This window comes from Phoxinus phoxinus (genome assembly GCF_949152265.1).
Source record: "Phoxinus phoxinus genome assembly, chromosome: 2".
Lineage (NCBI taxonomy): Eukaryota > Metazoa > Chordata > Actinopteri > Cypriniformes > Leuciscidae > Phoxinus > Phoxinus phoxinus.
Window position 1 is genome coordinate 21,740,862 of NC_136877.1, and position 20,746 is coordinate 21,761,607.

At 38.1% G+C, this 20,746-nt stretch overlaps 2 protein-coding genes and 1 long non-coding RNA gene across 6 annotated transcripts in view; 2 read left to right on the top strand and 1 right to left on the bottom strand.

Moving 5' to 3' along the window:
• The window catches only part of iqgap1 (IQ motif containing GTPase activating protein 1), a 49,745-nt gene extending 39,489 nt beyond the window's left edge, over positions 1-10,256 (top strand). The window contains exons 17-37 of the mRNA XM_079637580.1: positions 599-766; positions 1,010-1,152; positions 1,254-1,424; positions 1,554-1,637; positions 1,815-1,886; positions 2,000-2,069; positions 2,672-3,036; positions 3,120-3,283; positions 3,398-3,622; positions 3,954-4,094; positions 4,767-4,851; positions 5,456-5,688; positions 5,787-5,919; positions 6,150-6,252; positions 6,335-6,470; positions 6,722-6,809; positions 6,899-7,108; positions 7,230-7,396; positions 7,512-7,634; positions 7,750-7,858; positions 9,344-10,256. Coding sequence (XP_079493706.1) covers positions 599-766; positions 1,010-1,152; positions 1,254-1,424; positions 1,554-1,637; positions 1,815-1,886; positions 2,000-2,069; positions 2,672-3,036; positions 3,120-3,283; positions 3,398-3,622; positions 3,954-4,094; positions 4,767-4,851; positions 5,456-5,688; positions 5,787-5,919; positions 6,150-6,252; positions 6,335-6,470; positions 6,722-6,809; positions 6,899-7,108; positions 7,230-7,396; positions 7,512-7,634; positions 7,750-7,858; positions 9,344-9,457 — 3,104 coding nt within the window. The 3' untranslated portion in view covers positions 9,458-10,256. The remainder of the gene's footprint in view (positions 1-598; positions 767-1,009; positions 1,153-1,253; positions 1,425-1,553; positions 1,638-1,814; positions 1,887-1,999; positions 2,070-2,671; positions 3,037-3,119; positions 3,284-3,397; positions 3,623-3,953; positions 4,095-4,766; positions 4,852-5,455; positions 5,689-5,786; positions 5,920-6,149; positions 6,253-6,334; positions 6,471-6,721; positions 6,810-6,898; positions 7,109-7,229; positions 7,397-7,511; positions 7,635-7,749; positions 7,859-9,343) is intronic.
• A 2,674-nt stretch (positions 10,257-12,930) lies between these two features.
• Positions 12,931-20,746, top strand: part of crtc3 (CREB regulated transcription coactivator 3) — a 50,043-nt gene continuing 42,227 nt past the window's right edge. Inside the window, exons 1-2 of one of the 4 annotated variants that reach the window (XM_079637608.1) lie at positions 13,147-13,260; positions 14,210-14,384. In XM_079637608.1, the coding sequence (XP_079493734.1) occupies positions 14,253-14,384 (132 nt within the window). In that variant the 5' untranslated portion in view covers positions 13,147-13,260; positions 14,210-14,252. Of the gene's footprint in view, positions 14,385-20,746 lie in introns of all 4 variants that reach the window. The other 3 variants (XM_079637611.1, XM_079637609.1, XM_079637610.1) reach the window with 3 other exon arrangements.
• On the bottom strand, positions 13,018-16,824 carry LOC307011829. The gene is made up of 3 exons (XR_013800494.1): positions 16,023-16,824; positions 15,468-15,750; positions 13,018-15,240 (listed from the first exon to the last, which is right to left on the bottom strand). It is a non-coding gene; the product is annotated as an uncharacterized lncRNA (long non-coding RNA).

Below are 20,746 nucleotides of genomic sequence, written 5' to 3' on the forward strand. Positions count from 1 at the left end.
ATCCATCGCGCTCTTTAAGATCGCTAAATTCGAGGCTTCTGGTCGTACCTAGGATATCTAAGTCCACCAAAGGAGGGAGATCATTCTCACATTTAGCTCCAAAACTCTGGAATAGCCTTCCTGATACTGTTCGTTGCTCAGACTCGCTCTCCCAGTTCAAAACTAGATTAAAGACGCATCTCTTTAACCAGGCATTCATATAAATGTTTTAATCTTACAGTTAAATCCGGCCTCTAGTTCATAACCGCCAGAGGAGAACTGGCCCCTGACTGAGCCTGGGTTCTCCCAAGGTTTTTTTTTCTCCATTAGGTCACCTGATGGAGTTTTTCGTTTCCTTGCCACTGTTGCCTTTGGCTTGCTCAGTTGGGGATATTCAATTTAATGAATCAATCAATATTACTATTGATTAGCATTACCAAACATGGACGTTTTATTATTATTTTAATTTAATACTGTGAAGCTGCTTTGATACAATCTGTATTGTGAAAAGCGCTATACAAATATTCTTGACTTGACTTGACTTGAATCTTTAATATGAACGATGATTCTTTTGTGAATAATCTCAGTTTTTCTAAAGAATGATCTTGTCCACCTTCAGTCTCTCAGGCGATCCAGGCCATTAATGAGGCTGTGGATAACAAGGACTCTTCTCAAACACTGGCAGCCCTGCGTTCACCTTCTTCTGGTCTGTATGGAGTCACATCTGAGTGTGCGCAAACCTACCAGGATGACCTGTTTCGCATTAAAGATGAGAAGAATAAGGAAGGTGAGATGGGTTCTTGTGCTGATTCTGTGGTATTTGGTACAACAATCTATGGTAATCTCTAAAATCTACTTATGTACTCAGTTAAAAGAATTTATTTTAAACTATTTGGTGATAAATATTCTATGACAACATGTCATAAATGTACACATTGTGACTGGGGCTGGGTATCGATTCAGATGTTCTAATTCGATTCGATTCGATGCCCTAATTGTGACTGAGAGATTAATAGTATTTTTTTGGTAGGGGATAATGGCAGTGAATGGATGAAACATTGGGTGAAGGGAGGACACAACTACTACTATAACCTCAAGACTGGACAAGGCACCTGGGATCAGCCTGCGGAGTTCATTCCGAACAACACTCAGCTCAACAAGGAGGAAATACAGGTAAATCTTATACTTCTCTGATACTTGTATAAATATATTTTTATTTATTTATATATATATTTTTTCTCTTCCTGATTTATGTACTGTCTGTGTCTTTGTAGTCTGTTGTGTCAGGAGTAACCACCGCATATAACCGAGAGCAACTGTGGTTGGCCAACGAGACTCTGATCGCCAAACTGCAGGCCCGGTGCCGTGGTTTTCTGGTGCGACGTGGAATAAAAGACCGTCTTGGGTTCTTGACGACTCAGGAGCCGTCCGTTACATGCATACAGGTCATTCTCCTCTTTCTTCCTTCAGTTAGTCCTTAACGAGACTTCAGGACATTAATGCAAAAATATTTCATAACATCTATGGGTCTGTACCAAATCAATTATGACCATCTGATTCTGTTTGCTTTATAGGCCCACTGGAGAGGCTTTAAGGAAAGAAAGAAGTACAATAACAGGAAGCAGTACCTGAATGATCACTCTGAAGATGCTGTCAAGGTAATCATTAGACATTCTGATGGAATATAAGAGCCATGCTTCTCTCATCATAAAATGTCAGGATTAAACTCGCTAGGCTATACACTAATTATTGGGTTTGGCTCTTTTATTTAAGTTAAGATCAATCTTAATATGGTGAAATTTGAGTGTGGGTAAATGTATGATTTTTCCCTGTAGATTCAATCAATGGTCAGGATGCACCAAGCTCGCAAAAAATACAGAGATCGTCTTCAGTACTTCAAAGACCATGTGAGTTTTAAGTCAAACCAAAGGACTTGTGTATTTTTATATTTCATATAATCTGATCTTTGACCACACAGTGGACAGTCTTTAATGTTCTCCCTCCAATTTTCTCATTTCAGATAAATGATGTGGTGAAAATTCAGGCTTTCATTCGAGCCAACAAAGCAAGAGATGACTACAAAACTCTCAGTAAGCATTTCATGTACTTCCTTCAAATTCTGTTTCACATCCTCTCACTTAGAACATATCTCAAAAATCTATGGAGATAACTTTTCTTTTATGGCATGCATTTGTTGTTTCAGTATATTGTTGCAATAAAAAATAAAAAATAAAAATAAAAAAAAGACACCATGAAATGGCTTATTGACCGCAGTTCTTTTCCGTGTTGGTATTTAGTTTTAAGGCTTTTTTTATGTCACAGCTAAAGAACATTGATTTTCTACTTGCTGGTCAGTTGCAGAGGATATTAAAGGAATAGTTCACCCAAAAATAAAAAAAAATGATTTACCCACCAATTCTTTTATTTTTGACGAAGGTATCATACAATGAAAGTCAAATGTTTAAATGGCAGAATTTTCTTTTTTTGAGAACTATCCCTTTAAGGGGAGGGACACTCAAGAGAACATTTGATTGGACAAAAATTATAGTGCAGGATGAGTCATCAATATTTTTGTTCTGTTGTCTGTTTATTTTAAGTGTGTATACCTGCAAATTGTTTCCACCAGCTAATATAGGAGTCCATTAGCATAGACACAAAAAAAACCACAAACTCCAAATTCTGTTTTTAACAGTCAACGCAGATGATCCTCCAATGGCAGTCGTTCGTAAGTTTGTCCACCTGCTGGACCACAGCGACCAGGACTTTCAGGAAGAGCTGGAACTGATGCGGCTAAGAGAGGAGGTGATCACCAACATCCGCTCCAACCAGCAGCTAGAGAACGACCTTAATCTGATGGACATTAAGATTGGCCTGCTGGTAAAAAACAAGATCACCCTTCAGGAGGTGGTCTCTCACAGCAAGAAGCTCACCAAGAAGAACAAGGGTGAGCTGTCCAACCTCATGATGATGAACAAGCAGAAAGGAGGCCTGAAGGCTCTCAGTAAAGAGAAGAGAGACAAGCTGGAGGCATATCAGTTCCTCTTCTACCTTTTACAGGTAAACCTCGTCAAATCTAGTCCAGCAATTGTTTGAAAATCAGTGTCTCAGCAGGACTGTTCATTTTCCTCTGTTTTCCTCAGACAAATCCAACCTATCTGGCCAAGCTGATCTTTCAGATGCCACAGAACAAATCGACCAAGTTCATGGATTCTGTGATTTTCACATTGTACAACTACGCTTCCAATCAGCGCGAGGAGTACCTCTTGCTCAATCTCTTCAAAACAGCCCTGCAAGAGGAAATCAAGTAGGAACTGAATGATGTTCCATAAATGATATACTCTTTCCATTTTTATCAAGATGCATTTGCACTCTTTTACGAACTCTCAGCGATCTCTTTCTCTCTGTCTTGTAAATGCAGATCAAAAGTGGACCTAATCCAGGAGATCGTCACAGGAAACCCCACAGTCATTAAGATGGTGGTGAGCTTTAACAGAGGAGCCCGAGGTCAGAACGCCCTTCGGCAGATCCTGGCTCCGGTCGTGAAGGAAATCATGGATGACAAGGCTCTCAACATTAAAACTGACCCAGTCGACATATACAAGAGCTGGGTGAACCAGATGGAGAGTCAAACAGGAGAGGCCAGGTGTGTTCCTCAACCTTTTTGACTTGAAGGCTTCTCGTCAAGGAACACAATATGTTAAGCCTCCCTAAGATATTCCTGCTATTTCTGCTGTTATTATGAGAAAGCTGCTTTAAAAAAATTCAAGTGGTTAATTAATGGTTATTAATGGTCTTTAATAAAAACAGTAGTTGTTGAGGGAAAAGATAAAGAAATATGATTTTAGTTTACATCCTGATAGTTTTTTTTTCTCACATTTTAATTTAGAGTTAGATTATTTTTATATTCTAATAATAATAATTTATTAATTTAAATGATTTTACGCATGCTGAGGCCCCCTTATTCTGTTTTGCAGTAAATTGCCGTATGATGTGACTCCAGAGCAGGCAATGAGTCACGAGGAGGTTCGAATCCGCCTGGAAGCCTCCATCAAGAATATGAGGACGGTCACAGACAAATTTCTCTCTGCCATAATTGTTTCTGTGGATAAAATCCCGTGAGTTTACACATCTGCCACTGCTGGATAAAATTGTGTGTGTATGTGTGTACTACCTAATGGAAACAACAAATTCCATGTCTTGCATCTATAATTAGAAGCACCTGTCATAAATCATTCTTGAATATATGAAAAAGACATGTATTTGAATATTCAAATATGGGCTTGCTAAAAGTCAGTTACATGAGCTGTTTCTTTGTTCATGCTTTTGTACAAGTTAGTGTTACACTGCTGTTAAATTTCACTGCGCCGCAGTTTGAAATCAACCTGAGTTAAAAAGGCAGAGTACCACACACAAAACAAAAGTTTATATGGCCTTTACTTCACTGATTGGTACAGCAAATTACTCTTTATAAACTAACTCGCATGTTATCGCTTTTGATATTCTAATAAATCATTAACTGAAACCATCAGAGCACAATTATCAATTATGAATGAATTATTAATTATTAGGCAATTATTAATTCACCGATTCATTGAACACTAACTCATCATAACATTCATTTTTGAGCGAAAGTAATCCAGGTACTGTTGAACCATGTTAAGTTTAATATTTTTTAGAATAAGTGGTATTTAAACCAAAGCAACATTCAAATATATATCAAAAGCAGAATTCTGTAGGAAACACTGGTGTAAGTCTCTGTACATTTAATTGATTTTGTTCCCCTGTAGGTATGGCATGCGATTCATTGCCAAGACGCTGAAGGACACACTTAATGAAAGGTTCCCCGATGCCACAGAGGATGAGCTTTTGAAGGTTTGTTACATCACAGCTGCTAGAAATCGCAGCAACGTTTGGCTGATGTAATTGCACACTGAAGTCTCCAAACCAAGACAGGCTTTATTCAGTTGTTGTAAACACTTTGATTACCTCTTTGCTAAACTGGCACCCGCTGCTGTCCCACTGTGGAACATTGTCCTAAATCCTGAGCATGTCTCTGCTCTCGTTCCTCTATTCTGTTGTGATAATACAGGCTCCTCGCTCTGAATACTAAATGTGGTTTCCATCTCTTTCCTTTTCTCCTGGAAAGAGATTCCTCCTCTCTTTCTTTTTTTCATCTATCTCTCCTACACTTGCTCTGTCTCTCTCTTTCTCTATGCCCTGGCTCAAGCTCTCCTCTTGGCCCTTGCTTATACCCTTTTAAAGAGGTTTTTGATGAGCACCCAGCCCAGGTGAGCCACATCTTTCTTATTCTTGCCTTGCTGCTGCTCTTTCTCTCAGTAATTTTGTTTACCCCCTTGTAGAAGCAGAATATCTTTAATTGCACAAATATAGAAACATAGATAATAGTTTTTAAAAATTCCAAAGATGTTGTATTTGCTTGAGAAGAAGAACATGCTCATCCTTATTATCTTTTAAGATTGTGGGCAACCTGCTGTACTACCGCTACATGAACCCCGCCATTGTGGCTCCCGATGCCTTTGACATCATAGATTTATCTGCTGGAGGTCAGCTTACCACAGAACAAAGGCGAAACCTGGGATCAATTGCCAAAATGCTGCAGCATGCCGCCTCCAACAAGATGTTTCTTGGAGACAACGCTCATCTGAACCCCATCAATGAATACCTCTCCAACTCCTACCAGAAATTTAGGTACAAGTGACCTCAAAATGCTTCTGTTTGTTTCTTTATTTTTAGCAGTTTATTTCATAATCAACCCATGCTGATGCAAGAACGTTTCTGTCTCCCAGACGTTTCTTTTTGGCCGCTTGTGACGCCCCTTCTTTGGAAGACAAGTTCAATGTGGATCAGTACTCTGACCTGGTCACCTTGACCAAGCCTGTGATCTACATTTCCATTGGGGAGATCATCAACACTCACACGGTAAAATCTGAGACTAAAGGTCCAGTCACATTTACTGTTGCTCTGTGAAATTTCAAATTCAAAATTCAGTCATGTCAAGAGAAATCCTGTGAGCAGTGCTTTAAGCATTGCCACACTATTGATAATAGACAATGGATCCTTTTTCCTTTGAATTTTGCTAAAGTGACCACACCCATCACATCCAGTATAGTTGGTTTTCAGGATTGAATATTTTGTGTGATCTTCTTTAGCTCTTGCTGGATCACCAAGATGCCATCGCACCAGACCACAATGATCCCATCCATGAGTTGCTAGATGACCTAGGAGAGGTGCCCACCATTGAGTCTTTAATAGGTGAGCCTCTGAGAAATGCTTTAATGTGTCAGGACACTGAGGTCCTGCAGAGTCAGAGTAATGGATTGTTGCTCTCTCATAGGTGAGAGCCCACTTCCTGCTGATGATCCCAATAAGGAAATGATGGGTAAGACAGAAGTCTCTCTCACCCTCACCAACAAATTTGATGTTCCTGATGAGGCCAATGCAGAAATGGATGCCAAGACTCTCCTTCTCAAGTAAGGACAAAGCCTTACTCAATTGTTCTGTTCCAAAACCTAGTGAGATATCTTCATAGGCAGTTCCAAAGGGTTTGATGCCTCCTAAGATATTTCATTTATTTCATTTTACCAAATCCATTATCAAAAGACAATTTGAAAATGCATTGTGGCAGGCTCACTATGTTCTGGAACTAATGTTTTTACTTGTTTACCTTCTTTTCTAAGTATTTATCATGTCCATTCTTTGTCCATTCATCTTGTTCATTTAGCACCAAGAGGCTCATCGTAGATGTGATCAGGTTTCAGCCAGGAGATACACTTACTGAGATCCTGGAGACTGTAGCTTCACCAGAGCAGGTACTTTAATAGCAGGTATTTCAGAATGAAAAAGAAACTCCTTCAAAGCACTGTTGTTTTGTTTATGTTGGTGTTTTTATTTGAAACAGGAAGCAGAGTACCAGCGTGCCATGCAGCGACGAGCCATTCGTGATGCTAAGACCCCGGAGAAGATGAAGCAAGCCAAACCAGTTGTGGATGACAGCCTTACCTTGCAAGGCAAGAAGGACAAGATCAAGAGCAACTTGCAAAGATTAGGAGAGTTGGGTAAAGTTCACCCTGAGAAGAAATACCAGGATCTTATCAATGACATTGCCAAGGTACCGTTCCTATGTCCTCTGCATTATGGGATTTTCAGACTGTACTTGAATGCGAAATTTCTATTTCACCCTTCCATTTTATACTAAAGCGTCTTGATTAATTTGTTGTTGATTTTTGTAGGACATCCGGAACCAGAGGCGATATCGTCAGAGGCGAAAGGCAGAATTGGTCAAGCTTCAGCAGACCAATGCTGGTCTGAACTCCAAGACCACTTTCTTCAATGTGCAGATTGACTACTACAATCAATACATCAAGACCTGCATGGACAATTTAGCCAGCAAGGGCAAGTGAGTGTTCGGAGTATTTACTGTCCATTTTAGTTCATGTCATTATCTCTGATTGGATAATTGCTGTTGAGCTCTTGGCTTACGCTCATGGAAATTGCCATTGCTTCACACACAGAGTTTCTAAGAAACCTGGAGACAGTAAGGCAAAGAAGAGCAAGCAGGTATCGCAGAAGTACACAGCAGCCCGTCTGCATGAAAAGGGAGTGCTCATTGACATTGAGGATCTGCAGACAAATCAGTGAGTTTCAACTACTATTTGGATTCATCTACTGTATTCATATCTTATCGTACTATGTGTTTATATATCTGCATTTCCTCTTGTTGTCCTTGATAATATGCTTTATCTTTTACAGGTATAAGAATGTCATTTTCGAGATCTCCCCATCTGAGATTGTGGGAGTGTTTGAGGTGAAAGCCAAGCTTATGGGAGTCCATTTGGAGACATTAATGTTAGAATACCAGGTAAAAGTTCTTCCCTTGATATTTTCTGTTTGTATCTAATATAGTATGAAGGAATGTTTGAAAATTGCATTTTCGGTTTTTGGCCCGAAAGAGACAAAAAATGCAGAAATAAGCTGGAAATATGGCGCCCCGCCCCTCTGTGTTCGGCGGTCGGGTTTCACGAGCGGGTCTTTACCAAGGGGGTAATCCATCCGCCGGAAACTGAAGCCTCGCCTGGCGCCGCCATTGTAGCAGAACTTCACCTGCTGTTAGCATTCCATTGACTCCCATTCATTTTTGGCGTCACTTTGACAGCGAATAACTTTACATCTGAGGCCTCCAAAGACTCCATTATTTCTTTCTAAAGAAACACAATGTATAAAAGGCTCCATTACCTTGTATCTTACGTTATGGCCCCGTAGAAGCTGTTTTTGTAAAAATAAGCTAACGATTGCGTCATAACCACGCGACTCTGTCGCACCGAAGAGAAATTAACGTATAGACCGGCAGAGAAGCTCACAAGCAATTCGGGGGGACGTGGAGGCATAAAGTCAAGGGAGAAGCCCATAGAGAGTGATAAAGTTGCTCCTGCTGCTAGCTCATGGACAGCTAATACTCTAGCTCTCCGTCTCTGCGAGATTCGGAAGGGAATGATTCAGATTTATCTCGGCACAGCTACTAGAAGACCTACAGCTGTCAGACAGGTTGCGCACGTCACATCTACGTCAATCAAGCTCAGTTTGAGTCTGCGCAGTTCGCCTGGTGATCAGGAAGTGAATGCTTCAAATGGGCTTCACTTTTCTCCGTTGAAATCTATGGGGTCGCTGTGTCCATCTCATATACTGTCTATGGTCTTTACCGCTCCGTGTTTGCGCCGCGCTCGCCGTTCCGTGTGTGTGTGTGTGTGTGCTCAATGTTCCGCTCCGTGTTTGCGCTGCGCGTTCTGCTCTGTCATTCACGGCCCAAACGCTCCAATCATGTACCATCACACAATGGAAAAACAAAGTCCACTCAAATAACGTGAAATTTCTCAGTAGTAGACTTCTGTTTGCAATAGCCCTACTGAGCTGGTATAGCCATGCTGGGCAACAATGGTAAAATTACCTTCTCTGATCACATGCTCTGGTAATAATAGCTTTGTACGACTATACTTTATTTAGATAAAAATATGTTAAATCGGAGTAGGCCTAAGTTGCATAGAACTGAATAAAGGATAATATATTGATGTTTAATATTATTTGAATATAGGGCTATTTTCAGTTCTTTCTTTTTTGTGTGTTTAATTTAATTAGGTGATTTTACGTTTAAATATTGATGATTACAAGCTTGGGGGAAATGCGATTAATTACAGCAAATTGTGCAATTAATTAGTTTTTAATCGTTTTTTTTTTTTTTAAATCTATTCCCAACCCTTATATATATATATATGATGCCTTTTTAGACTTATCATTCTTGGTGTGAATGGGCCTTAACTGTATGTGTCTTTTTTGTCCTCTTTAATATCAGGACCTGCTCCAGTTGCAGTACGAGGGGGTGGCAGTGATGAAGCTGTTCGATCGAGCGACTGTAAATGTTAACCTCCTCATTTTCCTGCTCAACAAGAAGTTCTATGGCAAATAGACTCAGAGGGACTTGACAGACTGTTGCACACAAAGTGAAGCCCAGACCACATGCATCTTTACAGTTTAAATCTCTTCTGCACTACCCTGAGTATGCCTGTGTACCTTTTGTGCCTTTCTCGAAGGATAGATTCCTTGGATGTACATTATTATACTTGTCCTAGACCACCAACCTGTATCTTCCAGATATGTAATGGTTGACCGTTTTCTGTTTTTATTGAGATTATCAGTGTCCAAAAGAGTATCAATAGTTTGCTTTGATCTTTTGCAAACGGTCCTTGCATGAGCTTTGAATACTGTACATGTTATATGTAAAATGAACATTTTTATTACCTAATCTATTCTTTAGGAGAAACTAAATTGTTTCGTAGTGTCCCTATCGTATAGGAAAGTGATGAGTGTTATAGCCACATTCCTTGAAATGTTACCAAAATATATTTATCAGAGCAATTTTGTTTGTTTATTTGAAAAAAAAAAAAAAAAAAAAAAAAAAAACCTAGCTATGAATAGGTTCATTGGCTGGTCAAAAATGAGGACTTATTGGAAAATACTTTTTTTTTTTCTTCTTCTTCTGAGCATTTGGAAACTGCATGCTGGATGAGTTTAAGTTTACGTCCCTCTAATTTTTGCAGCATTATGTCCATTTTTTAAAAAGGTGCTTTAACTTGAATAGACTGCTGGGAAAATGTGTGGAGAAGCCTTCAACACATAGTGCTTATAATGTCAGTCCATCTCATTGTCTGCTTTTGCAGTTAATGTCTCATATTAAAAAAAAAAAAGAGTAAAAGTTGAATGATTTACATATTTTGACTGATTACTAATGCTGGTTTATACACTTATTATGTTCAGAAAAATGCTGGTTTATACACTTATTATGTTCAGAAAATGCAGTAATGGCATAATAAACAGAGCAATTATTACATTTAAAAGATGTACAGACACATTTTCTTTCAATTTTATTCAAAAACCATTGCAAATATCAAGTTGGATTTTTATTCAGTCCATTAAACAAAAGGATTCAGATTTTAGAGCAGAACATCTAACGTATGTAACTGGTCTTATGTCTGACTGGGATATTCTCAATTACTGTACTTTTGAAACAAAATTACACACTTTATATGCAAAGGTTTTATAAAGTAGTATAAAGGTGTGTATTTCCGATATGGAATGGTTCATTTTTAATGTAACGGTAATGTAAAGTCATTTTGCTAATGTTACCAGTAACACTTTAAATGTAGTTCACATAGATGCTGCATGAATGATGACACGGGATGATAAATTTCACTGTCCAGTGTTTCATACCACAAAGTAATCAAACCTGATCTTCTTTGACCTCAGTGTATGATTCAAAACACAAAGTGCTTGCATATCTACTCGATGTAATGTTTTTTTCCTCTTCATGAATTGCAGATAGCTCAAGTCAGTTGTTAGCTGTTTCACTGAAAAACTATTAATAAACTGTATAAATGAAAACCACCGGGATGGAGAGAATGATGTATACAATATTTGCTTTTGTCAATCCCAAACACATTCAGATTCTATTTTTTTAATATTTGAAAGGTGCAATTAATTGGGCTTAGATATTAAGTTTGATTATGCGGTATACAATGTGGGGATGCTGTGATGTGTAAAGATACAAATCTGGTTTAATATTTGGACATTTCAATTGTTTGATGTGTGTATGTCCTTTGCTGCAACAGTATAATTATACTATAGGGATCTGGAAATGGAGCATAAAATAATCAATTACATTTTTGAAAAAGCATGTAATATAAATGGTACATATTACATTTCCAATACTGAAGCCCTATTAATGCTATTTATAAAAATTGAAAAGTATAAAATGTTTTTTTCTTTTAATAGTTTTAACCATTTGACTTGAGAAAAGGTTGTAGGTGTGTGTGTGTGTTTTTTTTTTTTTTTACTGTACTTTCCAGTGTCTTATTGCTAACTGAAATGAAGTTATGAACCAAACTGAACTGAAACCATAAGAAAATATAAATATTTGATAAAAAAAAGTTTAAAAAAATACAATGACAATTAGGAATGTTACTTGTGGAACTAACTTATAAAATAAGTTGCAGAATTAAAATAAAACAAATGAAATAAATACAAATGAAAGCTAATATTTAAAAAAATGCACATGAAATTATTAAAATTTACTTGAAAACTGCAAATATAAAAAAGCTATTCAAATTAACAATAATATATAAATTATACAAAAGAAAACCTGTATGTTGAACTAGTAAATGATAACTAGATAATGCAAACCCCAAACCTTGGAGTTGATGATGAATATTATAGTCACTTTGATATTTAATGCTGAGATATATTTGAAAAAAAATAATCATTCACATGGCATGCTACTCTCATCTGAGCGTGACAAGACACTATGAACAGCAGTGGCCATATTATCCTCCTTTTATCTCTTTTTCTAATAATGCTGGGCTTCTTAGAATGGGCACAATGGAGGTCTTCTTTAAGTATAAAGGAACTATAGACTAAATGAATGTTTATTTTTTTTGTATACGAAAAGAAAAATGGCAGCTGATCTGCACATGCCTTCGCAACAAAACTGAGGAGGAAGTTACAGCCAGGAGCCCTTAGTAAATATGATTAATGGTGGAAGATTTCTGGGTAAGTGGCACGGTCCTGAAAAAAGAATGAATGTAGTTTCATGGATGTAGAAGTCAGGAAAAAAGGCAGCCATGGTAGTCACTTTTATTTTACTGAGATCATGTGGATTGAAATATCAATTCAGGCATCTTAGATGTCTATGTATAGTTTTAGCGATTGAATTTAATGTTTTAATAAAAATTCAGTAATATTGTGTAATATTTTTACAATTTAAAATAACTGTTTTCTATTTTAATATATATTTCAAATGTAATATACATTACTGCAAAAGCTGAATTTTCAGCATCTTTACTCCAGTCTTCAGTGTGATCCATCGGAAATCATTCGAATACGCTGATTTGCAGCCTAAAGAATCATTTCTTATTATCAATGTTGAAAACAGTTGTGCTGCTCTGTGTTATTTTAGATTTTATTCCACTTGTATTCATATTTTGAATTAGCTAAGCTTTCATTTTTATGTTTTTAGTTTTCATGTCAATTTTAGTTTAATTTGTCTTAATTGCATTATGTGCTTTTGTCAGTGTAGTAGATTTTTATTTAGAATATTGCTATTTGGGTTTATTTTTTTTATTATTTTTAGTTTTCATAGTTTTAATTTGTATTTATTTCCAGTTACTCATTTTAGTGCTTCATAAACTTACTTATTTCAATGATTTCCAAGACAACAACAGTATTGAATAATATAACAGTATTATAATGCACACACACACACATTTTTGCATCTATTTAGTATTTCATGACCACATTTTTTGTAGAGTAGAAGTTTTACATTTTCTATTGCACGTTCTTTATGACCCCTTTAACATGAATAACAGGGCTGTGTGTCTCTTTAAGGGAACGCCACTGCCTCCTTGTGGACACAACTTAAAAAATTGGTATACAGTTTTGGGGCAGGCTAGTGTATTTTTTCCTCGGCTTGTTTTCACTCGGAGTGAGGGATCGAAGTTGACAAAAACAAATGTGTGCCGTGGAGTCACGAGTCGGTGTATCACAGCTCAGGTGGATCTAGATGATGGACGCGGAGAAGAGAGTCCAAGGGAGTACACGCGGACTACACGATCAGATTTCACCGCTGCATTTCACGAATCAGTAACATCTAAACATTTTCTCTGACTCGAATGACAACAGCGCTCGATCACTGGCCGCTGGTTGTCCTGCCGCAGGACAGTGAGTGTCTGTCTGGTGCAGTGTTTCATTTGCTACCTTGCTGCAAAGTTGCTGTCGCGCTGTTTATATGAGTTTTGAATGCGTAATGAGGTTTACATCGGCGAGACCACTTGTTGAAATCTCACGAAACTAAGTTCAGTGTTGTGAGCAATAAGATTGATTGAATTGACCATATAAGTGGGTCGTTTGCTGTCATTTACAGTTCGTTTGTGTGACATTTCGTTAACGTTAGTGATATTTTGATTGTGTCATATCGCTCATTACGTTAGCTGGTTAGCTGTTACGGCTGACTTTACCCTGTATCTGACCGAGCAATATCTGTCAATTACACACATTTACACAGTTATATAACCAACTGTCTACCTTAACTCATAAATAATGGTAGGCACTTAAATATTTATGCGTAAATCGTTAAAAACACACAATTAAAATGCTTCTCGTCAGAATCTAAAGTATTTAACTTAGCTCGCTAGCTAGAGTCGTTACCGAACTTGTTTCGTAAAGCCAAGTGATTATTTAAGCTTTTTTGTTTGGCATTGCACAGTATTCATCCTCTTTTCCCCCACGATACAAGGCAATAACTTGTTTTAGTGATGCCAAACAAAACTGTCATAAACGCTTGAATATATAACTTAGCGATGTCCAGTTTCCTGACAAACTTTTAGCAAATTCGGCTCATCGCCTGTATACAAAAAATAGGGTTAACGTATAAGTATAACGAATTCCTATATATCATCGTTACTTTGTACTTCAGCTGATTTAAATCCATTAAGTTGTTATTAATACGGTTTCGTCGCGTTTTCCAGCTCTTTAATGGTGGCAAAGCTCTTGTCATTAAAGCGACCTCGCCAAACCTCTCTAAAGCATCTGGGCTGCACTCTTACACGCTTTTCAGACATGGAGGGACAACTTAAACACATTTGACTGACATATCGACAACATTCAACAGTCAGTTCCCTGCGAAGTTGAACTCGAAACTCAGCGGCCCAGCCATGTCTGGATCCCCGGGCTCGAGTGGCTCCAACCCGCGGAAGTTCAGCGAGAAGATCGCGCTGCACAACCAGAAACAGGCGGAGGAGACGCGGGCCTTCGAGCAGCTCATGACAGACCTCACCGTCTCAAGGGTAAGCACAGCCAAATTAGGAAATTACCTCACTCCCTCGATTTCATACATCAAATGCCTAAATCCTATGCGCAACTGAATCACTGTGAATGTAAAATGCCCGACTGATCGAGCTCATGAGGAGGGATGATGAGAATGTCAGCGGCTCTCTGACTGCTGTCATTCACACTGCACGCATTCGATTCACACGGACATCATTAAAGCGATCATACTTTTAATTGATCTCATCATATTTCCTAGTCATCACTTCACGATTTGTTCATTATATTTAGTCTCCGCTGTGAGTAGCAACAATCGTATTTTTTCTTTAAGTAACGTTACAGATGTTTTTGATAGTCATGACCCTAGATAGTCAAATCACTATGGCAACCATAGTTTCCAGCCAAGATACCATAGTTACCACGTCTGTTGTTACAACAATAAAACGGTGGTAATAACATATATGACAGAATGAACACAGAAACAGAAGAGATGTTTCTATGATGTATGTGGATATGTGGGGTGGGGGTAGCTCAAGTCTATGAAAAGTAGAAAGAAGATGTTGTCTTTAAAAATATTGTTTGAAATCATTTTGTATGTGATTTCAAACAGAATCACAATGTAAAGTAGTTCACTTGAATGCACTTTTATTATTACACTTTTTGAGTGTGAGGAATCTGATGTAAAGTTTTTACATTTGGATAACTTTTTGGATATGTGGAAGGAGTTTTTTTGTTTGCGTTTTGTAATGGATAATGTACAGTCAGTCAATTGTTATTGGAAAATAAACCCGTCACGGTTATCGTGTGGAACGCACCGCAAAAACTAGCCTGACAGATGCTCATTGATGGCCGACCGTTGGCCTGTTGTGTCCCTGCCTGGAAGCCATTCATTTTCAATGAGAGCCGGCGGCGAGCTCCGGCGAGAGCGGCGCGGCGCGTCTTGGACGGCGAGAGCGGCGAGAAGAGTTGAAATCAAGTCAACTTTATGGTAATAAGCTATGACGCGGTTCGGCGGCAACCAGCGGCAACCAATCGTAATGTAGAAGTCCTCCGCCTGAGAGGAGACCAGAGAACACAACACTGTAAACTTTGGTTCCGACCACATTAGTTCCTAAGCAAAATGGAGGAAAAGTTAATTATTTCTGTTGCGGGTAATTTTTCAGAAAAACGTAACTGCATGATGTAGTGACTGAACCAGTACTGATCAAGTATTCCATTTCCAATGAGTGAAAAATCAGCAGAAGAGAACGTAAAAGCCATTTAACGCTTAACGCTTAATGGTTCTAAAAAAAGTTTTTGGACACCACCACAGTTCTTAAAATAACTTTTTTTTTCTCAGTGAAGAACATTTTAATAATCTGAAGAAACTCCACCCATCTGACCACCCTTAAGGCCATTGCACACTGAGTCCGAAATTCGCATCCGAAATTTTCGCACGTTAAAAAATAAATACGACCTCACGTTATGTCAATCACGCTTGCACACTGCCTCCGAAACTTTCGTCCGTCATAAAAAAAATTAAAACGGGTTCGATTTTCTGCGTTTTTCGCATCCGTCACAAGCAGTTTGAATGGTGCTTTGACAATTCAGAGCCACCAAGTCACAAATACGAAAAAACGCATACGAAAATTTCGGACTCAGTGTGCAATGGCCTTTACTCATGCCCCCGAGAAGTTTCACTTAAGTTAATAGGCTAATTTATGATTTTGAACAAGAACTAGTAACTGGTGTTTTGTCAGAAGCTGTGGTAAACATTTGTTGGGGTCATGTTGTCAAAGGCTTTTATTGTGCTGAGCTGCTTTGCATTTTCAGTTTCATTTACATGCACTTCATGTAAACTTTTATAGTAAAATTTGTAATGGTGAACATCAACCAGTAAAAGAACATGTTCAGGCTGCTTTACTGTTAGTTGTGGAAAAATGCTTGTGTGTATTGAGTTTAAGTTATGTTTTTGTTAATGTCTGCGATGGATTTTGTTTTTAGCGTTTGAAGTATGGCTCAGAGAAAGGTTAAGAAATGTCGGTCAGGTGTGTGTAGTGGTTCAACTATAGGTCTTTCACCAGTGGGAAGTGTTTTACCAGAAAGCAGCTCTGCGTCAGACAGCACTCACTCTGTCTCTGTGTGTGGAGTCTGTAGGCGGGAATGAATGAACATGATCTGCCAGTTCATGATTTGGCTGCCTCCTCTTCTAGGGCACAAGTATGTGGTTGTGGTTGTGTTATAGTACGTTGTCAGAGTTTAAAGTCATAACTCTTTACACACAATCTTTCTTGACAATGGAATGAGCCCTGGAGGAAAATGCTTGAATTTCAGAGAGGTAAAAAATAAGAGCGGCAAGTTTGTGATCTCTCAAGCAGTTCTTGAATTTTACACATTTAGTTAATTTTTAAACATTGTGATCTTTAACAAAACCGCTCAATACTACATCAATGAATGTTTCTATGTGGAGAGCTGACAGACAAAAAAAAAGAGATTGTTGTAGGAATTACACTTTTCAGAAACATTTACATTGAATGTATTGTAGCTTTCCAAACCTTGATAGCAATGATCCACCAATGAAATGAGTGTATACTGTATGGCAATAATCCCAAAGTAAGCAGCGAAGTGTGTCAGTTGCAATGAAATGACTAACAATGCTTCTGGCATGTCAAAGTGACCACTTTTCTTTGTGTTTGGTTTCTCATCATTTCTCGAGGTGCTCAAATAAACAGCATTGCCACAGTGTTTACTCTGTAAACTTTTTGAGGAAGTGAATCTACAAATTGCTTAATTATATTTATGGTGTCTGCACATTAAACTGGTATCAGCAGAGGGATTATTTGACATTTTTTGTCAAACAGTTGTCTTCTTTAGAAACAAGAACGCGGTTCAGAATTGGAAATGCTTTGAATGTCTGTTTGTAGAAACAGATCGGTTTCGTTTTTGTGGATCTGAGAGATTTGGCGGAAAGCAAAGACCAGATGTTTTGTAGAGCTGTAGTGATTCTTGCCATTTTGAGTAGGATGTGATCAACAGAAATGTAAACAGAACTTGTCTGTGTGTGCTGTTGTCGTCCATAAGCCCACTACATGTTTGCAAGTCATCCTGCTGCAGGCGTGCTGACTGTCCTTTGGGCATGTCCAGCATATGCAAGTAGTGGATCAAGGTGTCTCTGTTAAGCCACGGACACTAGACTTTGAACGTAATCTACTGCACTTTATTTCTTTTAATTCAGAGTGTCGTATCAATCTTCTATTGGTCAGACCTCTTCACGTTGATACAAATTGTTTCAATTTCAAACAGAGTTCAGCAAACTTGAACTTTGGAACGCAAAAAAAAAACTTCTTCGCAGAGCTGCGTTTCTTGTCTCCAGCGTTCATGCATATGAATGAAAGTCAATGGAAGAAAAAGTGTAGTGTGTCCGCCACTTTATTTTTAGATACCAATACCATTTTTCATCTTAAGTGTTTCTTAGTTAAAGTTAACAATATTAAAAACTAAAACTGAGAATTTAATGCACCACTGCATGAGGGAAATATTGAATTGGGGGAAACTAAAAATTAACTAGGCTAAACTCTGTTTAGTTAATTTTTAATGGAAAACAGATTTTGAAGGATGTAATACACTCAAAAATATTTAGGCCCAAATTTAAGATTATGAATTTGAATTGTTATTGCTAGTGATGCACCGATGTGAATATTGTGGCCGATACCGATAACCGATATTCAGTGTTGGGTATAGTTACTTTGGAAAGTAGTTAATTAGGTTACAACGTTACCATCAATTAAAAGTAATCAGTTACGTTACTGCGTTATCTATTCATAAAAGTAACGCGTTAGAGTACTCATGCGTTACCAAAAATTAAAAGCCGTTTGCAGCGCCTCACACTTGCTGCAGCTTAATTGACAGACACGGCCCCCTTTAAATGCACCTAGAAGTCGTGACTCCTGGCAATGAATAACGTCAGTCATCCGACTAAATTAACACTGCAGGATAACAATAACAGGAAAGACAGTCATAGGCTATTCCACATAGCGTTTTATTTATTTATTATCACAGAACATATTAATCAAAATTCACACCTTCCCAGCCCGGGTAGTAGAGATGCGCGGATGGGCTATTATTTCAATAAAAAAATCAATAATTATAATGCCGATATTATTTCAGTATAGAAATGCAGACATCCCAAGTCTATCGGAAGTTCCGGGAGTCTCCCGCATATTGATAGCGGCTCACTGATGCCCGCGAATTAGTTAAAATCTCCCGGAATCTAGAGCGAGCGCGCCCGCGAGACAGAGACTGTGCTTCAATTCAAACCGCGCAGCGCGTGCATGGCAGAGCGGGAGAGAGAGAGAGCAAGAGACTGCGCGCGTGTGCCTTAATGAAGCTGGAGGGTGGTGGGGTATTGAAGCGCAGAAACACTGTCTTGATCCTGGGGAATTTTTTTTATTCGGGATTTTCCTTTCCTTAAAATAACGGATTACTTTTAAAAAAAAATAACGAAGTTACTGATTACTTAACGCACAAAACTAACGCGTTAAGTTACACATTTCACGAAAAAGGTAATTAGAGTACTCTAACGCGTTACTTTATAACGCGTTACCCACAACACTGCCGATATTAATATTGCTGTTATGGCCGATACCGATATTTACCGATGTCGATATCTCTGTATAGAAAACACATTTTTATGATAATAAAATAAAGAGCTATTTTCCAAAACACTTTTTTTTTTTACTTTTGTAATTTATTTTCAGTAATGACTGATATTGGGCACCTTTACCTGTGTGTACCAGACGCGATGCGATAAGATCCAGTGACAAATAATTAGTCTGTCCACTCTAGCCGCGACGCGACTTTGAGATGCGTACAAATCAATCAAAACCCAGAGCCAATCAGAACAGCGTGTGGGCAGGCTCTCGCGTCAAGTGCACAGCACCAGAGAGTAATCTTGACGGCAATCGCAAGAAAATGGACAAGTAGCTACATAATCAAATTCACAAATATTACACCATTTAAACAGTATTCAAATACATAGGCTACTGAGTTACTTAAACAATCTTTGTCAAATAATACATTTGTTTCTTCAGTTTGAACGTTGTTTCCATTTGTTTAATTTCAAGATCTGAGGTGAATTATCCATTGTTGCTTTTACAGCTACAAAGCTGGGAGCACTAAATTATATTAAAAGTCACATTACACGCTTTTAACATTAAATAAAGCACATAAACAGTGCCTGAGATTATCATTGCCACACGTTGTGTTTGTTATTCCAGCGCGACGTCGCAGAAAAAGAAACAGTTTCTAAAATAGAATCGTCGCGTGTCGCCGTCGCGGCTGGTTAGGACATAAAGCTCTGATTAACATTGAAAATATACCTTTTATTGCGTGTCGCGGCGTCGCGTGTAGTTAGGACACGGTGTAATGACTAGTTCGCGCGCCCACAATGAAGTGCGCGCCCCTACACACAAACACGGGTTCAAACCTCGCTCCGTCCAGCACGGGAGATATAACAAATGTTGATCGTGTGCCCACTATAAAGTACGCACCACTACACATAAAAACGGTTCTCACAGTATCAGTTATTCCCCTCGCTCTGACGAGAGACGTGATAAAGGGTGCACCCTCTGTAAAGCGCGCCCCTACACACGAGCGCTGTTCACAGCTGAAATGGGCTCGTGCAAAAACAAACATCCCCGCCCCCACACGCACGTCAAATACACAGGAATGATAATCGGCCCGTTCACATCGGCCCTATTTTGACATCGGAACGATATATTATATCGGCGGCCGATATATCGTGCAGCACTAGTTATTGCATTTAAAACTTCCATCCGTTTCTTTTACATAAACTACTTTGAGGCATTTTTGTCAGTCATACATAAATTAAATGGGGTTCTCCACTAACAATCATGGCATAGTATATTATTATATGTTTGACTTATGACATTTTAAATGCAATTTTAAAATATGATTATTCAAAGTGCTTAAATCTGTTCATTGTGAAAACTATTACATTTATTCAGCATGAACACGGTTCAAATATGGCTGTAGAAAACTTTGTGTAGAACTAGCAAGCAATATTCAGTTAAAATTTAGATTGAAACAAATTATATTTATTAACGAGAAATGTATACACCTGTGCTGTGTATTTAAAATTTAATTTTTGAAGATTTTCAAGATTATTAGTAGTACTATTACAGAAATCTTACCTGTCTTAACTCTTTTTCATAACTCATTTTTGTATGTATGACAAATATGTTTCACATTAAAATTATTCGTTTGTTTATGTTAAAACTGTAATCAAAATGGAAGGACATTTTATATGCAGTTCAAATACGTATAGGCTAATCGTATTACGTTTTGGGAAATATTTTTTCCCGGCCGATACATGTTCTTTTTC